The 6,982-nt window shown below is 45.5% G+C and overlaps 1 protein-coding gene across 1 annotated transcript; it reads right to left on the bottom strand.

Moving 5' to 3' along the window:
* LOC105165873 lies at positions 4,460–6,380 on the bottom strand. The gene is made up of 3 exons (XM_011085033.1): positions 5,813–6,380; positions 4,922–5,598; positions 4,460–4,870 (listed from the first exon to the last, which is right to left on the bottom strand). The coding sequence occupies exons 1-3, from the start codon at positions 6,378–6,380 to the stop codon at positions 4,460–4,462; spliced, it is 1,656 nt and encodes a 551-aa protein (XP_011083335.1).

Raw genomic sequence — 6,982 nt, 5'->3', positions numbered from 1 at the left:
TTGAGACGTCATCAAGTTACAGTGTGTCACATGCGACCTCGTGACCTCACTCTGCGACCTTGTTTATGTTCTGTATACCCCTCGACCTGCGATCTTATATGCGACCAACCTGCAACACCACATTTTAATCTCCCTCTCCTTGTGACATTCTCATCATAATTCCCCCACTTCTTCCAAATGTAATTTATTACATTAGGGAGAAGTATATCTTTTCCAATTTGGGTCGAAAGAAATTCTCGCAGGGTCACGTGTTTAATGCTATTTGATAACCGAGGGTTGAGGCCTTGCATATGTACCGTCATCCAAGATCAGTAACCGAAGGGTCTTGCTACACTAACTCCAATCGTCGCATTAATGAAACGCCACGCGTCGGCAATCCATCGGTCGGCTCGATCCTCGAAGCGCCACGCGCCATACATTCGCTCATCCTAGAAGGGTGCGTCTTTTCATACAGTGGCCTATACATACCCCCCTTTTCAAAATCCGCCTGCTCCACTACTTCGCCCTCGAGATCGTTGCCAGATTCCCAGGGACCTGCCTCCTCGATCTTTAACAAGGTACCATGTCTTCCATTAATTCGAGCATTTCCTTTTCTATTTCTGCGACTTCCCCCTTGCATGAGGAACACCCAGAGGGACCTTCAGTGGTCAGGTCTAGGTCCAGATCTAGGTCTAGGTCGAGGTCTAGATCGAATCCCTCCAATAACTCATCTGATGACGGGACCCCTAGGCACATCAGATTCCAACAAGCATTAGATAACAACCCCTGGATTGGTATTGTGAGTAAAGTGAAACAATCTATTTCCCAAATAAAGGAAAAATACTTCATCCCGCATGATTTCGAGGTCTTGATCCCCCGTTCTTTTGATCGCATGCATACACCTCCTAAAGGTTTCTGTACTTTATCGATTGGCCATTTTGAGGCCGGTCTACGATTGCCTGTAGCTCCCCCTGTAGCTCGCATACTTAGGGGATTAAGGTTAAATCCATGCAGTTGTCCCCCAATTCCATTAGCCACATTATACTTTTTGTCATAATAATGCGAGCTTTCGACCTCGACCCCAATTTTGATAACTTCTGGTTGCTCTATTCTTTTACTACTTCCACTAGGTCGGCCAATAGGGGCTTTTTCTACCTCACCGTCCGTAGACAATGTAGATATTTAGAGCCTCTTAAGTCCAACATTGGTCCTTGGAAGGATCGCTTCATCTTCGTGCTACCTCCACCTGGTCAAAAATGGCCTTTCACTCTCAAATGGTCTGTAGAGAAACCCGAACCAGTTACTGAAGAAGAGGGTCTAGATGGGGATTTGATTAATAGTCTCGCTTCTAATCCATTTTTTCCAAAAAAGTTGCTGATTGAAGAGATTTTCTGTCTCGCGCGCCTATCTCGTGTTTCTGTACCCATCACCGGGTCATTAGGTGATTCACTATCCTCTCTACTAGTTTTCTTTTTTCTTCCTCTGCTAACTTTTTGAGGTCGCAAATTTGCAGAAACCAAAGTTATGTTAGGCCGTTGGACTCAGCGTGCTCAAGCTCGCTAGGAGCGAGCCGCTTGTGAACAAACTCAACAGTCCACTCCTACACATGATCGGGCTCCACGTCGCACCACTCCTCAGCGACCCGATCCAGATACTTCGGCCACTCCAACAGCTGAGATGTAAAGGCCGGACACCCCAATTGACATTGGGAGCGAGGATGTCCATCCTCACGACCTTCCTCCTCACCCAGTTCGAGGTACTTCCCCCAGCACCGAGATGGTTGGCTCGCAAGTTGAGGCCGAAGCTGCTGGTCCTAGCCGCCCTCGGAAGCGTGAGCACAGATCGCCTCCTAAGTCCAAGCATGGGAGGTCGCACTTTCACAGGCGATCTGAAGAGGAAGCTGCTGCTGCTCGAGCTGCTGAGGATGAAAATTTGAAATGTTTAAAGGAGGTCGAAGAGTGGGAGTTGTTTGCCCTGGCCAATCATCGCACGGAGTCTCAAAAGTTGGCCGAACTGACTAGGGCCCGACTTGCACCCAACTGGAGGGTCTCCGACCACAACACCATCCTGAACAGCGAGGCCGGGCAGGAATCTTACGAGATCTATAGGCACACCAACTTGCCCCGCAACCAGACTGCACTTCTCTCCTACCCCTACCCTCGATTGGAGCAGTTTGGTGCCTACGCCCTGGCACAGGTAATTGCTTCGATCTTCGTATTTACATTAACCTCTTTACTCTTCTGACCCGATGTACCATCTATGCAGGCCGGATCCTTCATGCGATCGCTGTCACTCAAATGCACCGTCGTTCGCAAGCGTCGCCAAGAGGCTCAGGAAAAATATCGCGAGCTTCGAAATGACATCCGTGCGAAAGAGAAGGAATGGGGAGAGGAACGCCAGCGCCTTGGCGAGGTGAAGACAGGTCTCGAGGTGGAGGTCGCTCGACTGAGGGAGATCGTGGATTCCCATGGTGTTGAGGTCGCTAGGGCGCGTGAAGAGGGCCAAAGGTCGGGTTTTTCTACTGGCCAAGAAGCTGGTCTCATTCAGGGTCGTATAGAGGGCCGAGAGGAGTTCTTAAACTCCCCTGAGTTCGCTGCTCGATCTCGCGACCTCCGATTGAAAGGAGCACGGGATTTTTTGAAGACTCCGGTCTTCGATACTGCGGTCGAGATTACGGCGAGTGTGTACATGGTGCAGGGCTTCAACAAGTGCAAGGCTCAAGCCAACCCCTTTGTAGATGAGAACTTCCAGCCATACCCTGTAGAGCCACCTCCTCAGATTGAAAGAACTGAGTTTGTGAGCTTAATGGATGATGTGGAGGTCATGGATGAATGAGCTTGACCATCTGACCTTAATGACCAACATTCCTACAAATACTTTAGAGAATTTTTTGTATAGACCCAGAGTTAGAGAAACAATCATATTTTGACTGCTCATGCATATCGATCATATATTTTGTAATGATTTTTTGGAATTTTTGCCATGTTTATCGATTTCAACGATTCAATGCATGATAGCTTCTCTATTTATACAATGAATGTGCGAATTGTGTTCTTGAATGTTTGGGTTAGACACCAGTGCGACGTTTTTCAAATCATGAGGATCTAATGCTCAGATGATCATGTGATCTTTTTTAGATCTACTGCAACTTCCAAGTACTTCCGTAGGTCGCATTTCTTTTTTTAGATCGAGTGATCATTTTCGGGTCCTACGATCTTTCCCAAATCGAATGATCTTTTCAGATCCTGTGATCTTTTGCAAATTCTACAATCTTTTTCAGATCGAATGATCTTTTTCAGATCTTGTGATCTTTTGCAGATTCTACGATCTTTTCCAGATCCAATTATCTTTTTCAGATCTTGTGATCTTTTGCAGATAAACAAATAAACTAAATGCTTAACAAGATAAGTTGCGCAAAAAAGAACATGATATTTATATATGCAAGCGATCTTTTTCAGATACAATGTACATGACCTTTCATCGACCTTGAACTAGACCTTTCTCAAGTACAAAAGTCTCTATTCACGTGGATACATGACCTTTCTCAGGTTCAAAATTACGCGTAAAATTTCTTTAAGTTTTGGATATTCCACGGTCTGGGTAGATCTCGACCCTCCATATCTTGGAGGCGATAGGTGCCTCTTCGTTTGATCTCTGTAACTTTGTAGGGTCCTTCCCAGTCTGGGTCCAGCTTTCCCACATGCTTCGACACCTCTACCTTCTTCAGAACAAGATCTCGAACTTGGAATTGTCTGGGCCTCAATCTTTTGTTGTAACTCTTCATCATCAAGCCTTTATGATGTAGCATTTTCACGTACGCGACCTCTCTTTTTTCCTCGACCACTTCCAAGTCCAACAAGCGCTCCTCGTGATTGGTTGCTGGATTGTACATAGTCACCCGATGTGATTCTTCGCCTATCTCTGCAGGAATAAGAGCTTCAGTACCAAATACAAGGCAAAAAGGAGTTTCACTTGTTGAGGATCTAGGAGTAGTCCGGTATGCCCACAAAACCCCAGGTAATTCATCTAACCATGATCTTTTGGAATTTAGTCTCGTCTTCAAATGCTGAAGGATGGTCCTGTTAGCGAACTCGACCTGTCCATTCGACTGCGGGTGTCCCACTACCGTAAAATTCTGCTGAATTTTTAGCTCTTTACACCAACTCGTAATCTTTTTCCCTTGAAATTGAGTGCCATTATCTGAAATTAAAATTCTAGGGACCCTGAATCGACATATGATGTTCTTCCATATAAACTCGATCATGTTCCCCTCTGTCACCTTAGCCACAGCCTCTGCTTCTACCCATTTGGAGAAATACTCCACGGCTACCACAATGAATTTTTTCTGATATCGCGCGGTGGGGAAAGGCCCTAAGATGTCTATCCCCCATTGATCAAAGGGACAAGCAATCTTAACTTGTTCCATCTTGGTCACAGGTGCGTGAATCTGTACTGCAAATTTTTGACAGGCCTCGCACTTCTAGACTAACTCTTTCGTGTCTTTCACTAGGGTTGGCCAAAGATATCCTTGTCTGATAACTTTTTGTGCTAACGATCTTCCCCTAGAGTGATTTCCACAACTCCCTTCATGAATTTCCCTCATAACGTATTCAGATTTCTCCGGATCAAGACATTTCAATAAAGGTCCCTCTATGGTTCTTTTGTATAATTGTTCGTCAACCAACGTAAAACGAGTTGCTCTTGCCTTCAGTCTTCGCGCACCAATGGGGTCATCAGGTAAACTTCCTTCTTTCAAATATCGGACGATCTCATCCTTCCATGACGGCTTTTCATTTACTGCATTAACCTCAACACTCTCAGTGATCGCGGATGTTTCTTTGATCATCACAGTAATCTTGCGATCTCTAATTCCTGACAGAGTAGCCCCAAACTTTTATAATGAACCGGCTCTGTCATTTTCATGCCGTGGAATTTGATGCACCTGGCACTTGTTAAATTTGGACATTATGGATTTCGCTTTGGTGTGGTATAATATCATGCTCTCTTCTTTGGTCTCGTAAGTGCCCTCTATCTGTAAAGCAACAAGTTGCGAATCTGTGAACACTTCCAAATCTTTCGCACCCGCTTCTAGCGACAGCTCCAAACCCATGATAAGAGCTTCATATTCAGCTTCATTATTAGTGACCGGAAAAGATAGTCGTGTTGCGATCTCGATCTCCATGTTTTTCGAACCCTGTATCAATATCCCAATTCCTCCATTTCCTGCATTAGAGGATCCGTCCACATGCAACATCCATTTATCCAGCTCGGGCTCGGTCTCAGGCTCGCCGACGAGCTCGACCATGAAATCTGCCAACACTTGTCCTTTCAATGCCATACGAGCTTGGTATTCAATATCAAATTCTCCCAGTTCTACTGCCCACTTCACAAGCCTACCCGAGGCCTCTGGTCGCGCCAATACATTACGGAGTGGATGATTGGTTAGGACGACTATGCGATGACCTTGGAAGTAAGGTCGCAGTTTACGGGCTGTTACAATAAGCGCAAGTGCTAACCTCTCAATCTGTGCATACCTTTTCTCCGCTCCTTGCAACATCTTGCTCACATAGTATGTCGGACTCTGCACCCCATCTTCTTCTCTGACCAAGGCTGAACTAACTGCATTGTCAAAAACAGCCAGATACACACACAGCACCTAATTTCCTTTTGGATTCGTGAGCAGCGGTGGTGAACGCAAGTATGTTTTTAGGTCTTGAAATGCTCGCTCACACTCGTCAGTCCACTCATAATTCTTGGTTTTCCTCAACACTTTAAAGAGGTAGATTTTTATCTGAGGATTTTGAAATAAAACGACTGAGGGATGCGAGCTTACCAGTAAGTTTCTGGACTTCTTTAACGGTGGTTGGCGACTTTAGCTTCAGTATTGCCTCTATCTTCTCAGGGTTCATCTCAATTCCACGTTCGCTGACTAGGTACCCCAGAAATTTTTCCCCTGTCACTCCAAAGGTGCATTTCATCGGATTCAACTTCATTCTGAATTCCCTGAGCGTCGCAAAAGTTTGTTCAAGGTAAACTATATGATCTTGCGACCTTGAGCTCTTCACCAGCATATCGTCAACATAAACCTCCATGGTTCTCCCAATCTGATCTTCAAACATCTTATTCACTAGCCGCTGGTATGTAGCCCCCGCATTCTTCAGCCCAAAGGGCATCACCTTATAGCAATATATTCCCCTTTCAGTCACAAATGAAGTCTTACTCTGATCCTCTTCTGCCATGAAAATCTGATGGTAGCCCTGATAAGCGTCCATCATGGAGAATAACTCATATCCTGCTGTGGAGTCCACCAATGCGTCAATTCGAGGAAGTGGGTATGGATCCTTTGGACACGCCTTGTTTAAATCCGTGAAATTTCTCTTTTTCTGTTGCACAGGTCGCATGGTAGGGTTTACATTTAGCCGGTGAACAATCACTTCCGGCGCCACACCCACAAAATCAGACGAGCTCCATGCGAAGACATCGGCATTTTTCTTAGCAACGATACCATCATGGTTTCCAACTGCTCGCCCAGCTGTGACCCAATTCAGGTGGTTTTGGATGAGTCACCTGGTATTAATTCCACTATTTTGTGACCTTCAATCGGCTATATTCTCTGAATCTGTTCGTCAGGTACCCCATTGCTTTCTTCAACAACCTCTAATCTCGAACCTTCAATCGGCTATATTCTCTGAATCTGTTCGTCAGGTACCCCATTGCTTTCTTCAACAACCTCTAATCTCTTCCTCTTGTTAGCATTTTCGCCCTTTTTCAGGGACAGATTATAACCGTTTCTTGCCTCTTCCCACCTTACTTCTCCCACTCCTGCATTGGTCGGGAATTTCATCTTCAGATGATAAGTGGAAACTACTGCTCGAAAGGAGTTTAGTGCCGGCCTTCCTAGGATCACATTGTATGCAAATGGGGTATCCACTACTAGGAATTTGACCATCAAGGTTTTCCTTCGCGGTTCATCTCCCATCGAAACAGGCAAATCAAGGGTACC

Source organism: Sesamum indicum, linkage group LG6 (genome assembly GCF_000512975.1).
Source record: "Sesamum indicum cultivar Zhongzhi No. 13 linkage group LG6, S_indicum_v1.0, whole genome shotgun sequence".
NCBI lineage: Eukaryota > Viridiplantae > Streptophyta > Magnoliopsida > Lamiales > Pedaliaceae > Sesamum > Sesamum indicum.
Note: the sequence above shows the minus strand (reverse complement) of the source record. Positions and strands in the feature narration are given on the sequence as shown.

What these genes read in the sequence shown, in the direction of transcription:
- LOC105165873 (XM_011085033.1), bottom strand. Translation starts at nt 6,380, where the DNA reads ATGCGACCTGTGCAACAGAAAAAGAGAAATTTCACGGATTTAAACAAG. An exon ending in AGAAGTCCAGAAACTTACTG is followed by an intron (nt 5,599 to 5,812) that starts GTAAGCTCGCAT and finishes TTGACAATGCAG; the next exon opens with TTAGTTCAGCCTTGGTCAGA. An exon ending in CCAAATTTAACAAGTGCCAG is followed by an intron (nt 4,871 to 4,921) that starts GTGCATCAAATT and finishes TCATTATAAAAG; the next exon opens with TTTGGGGCTACTCTGTCAGG.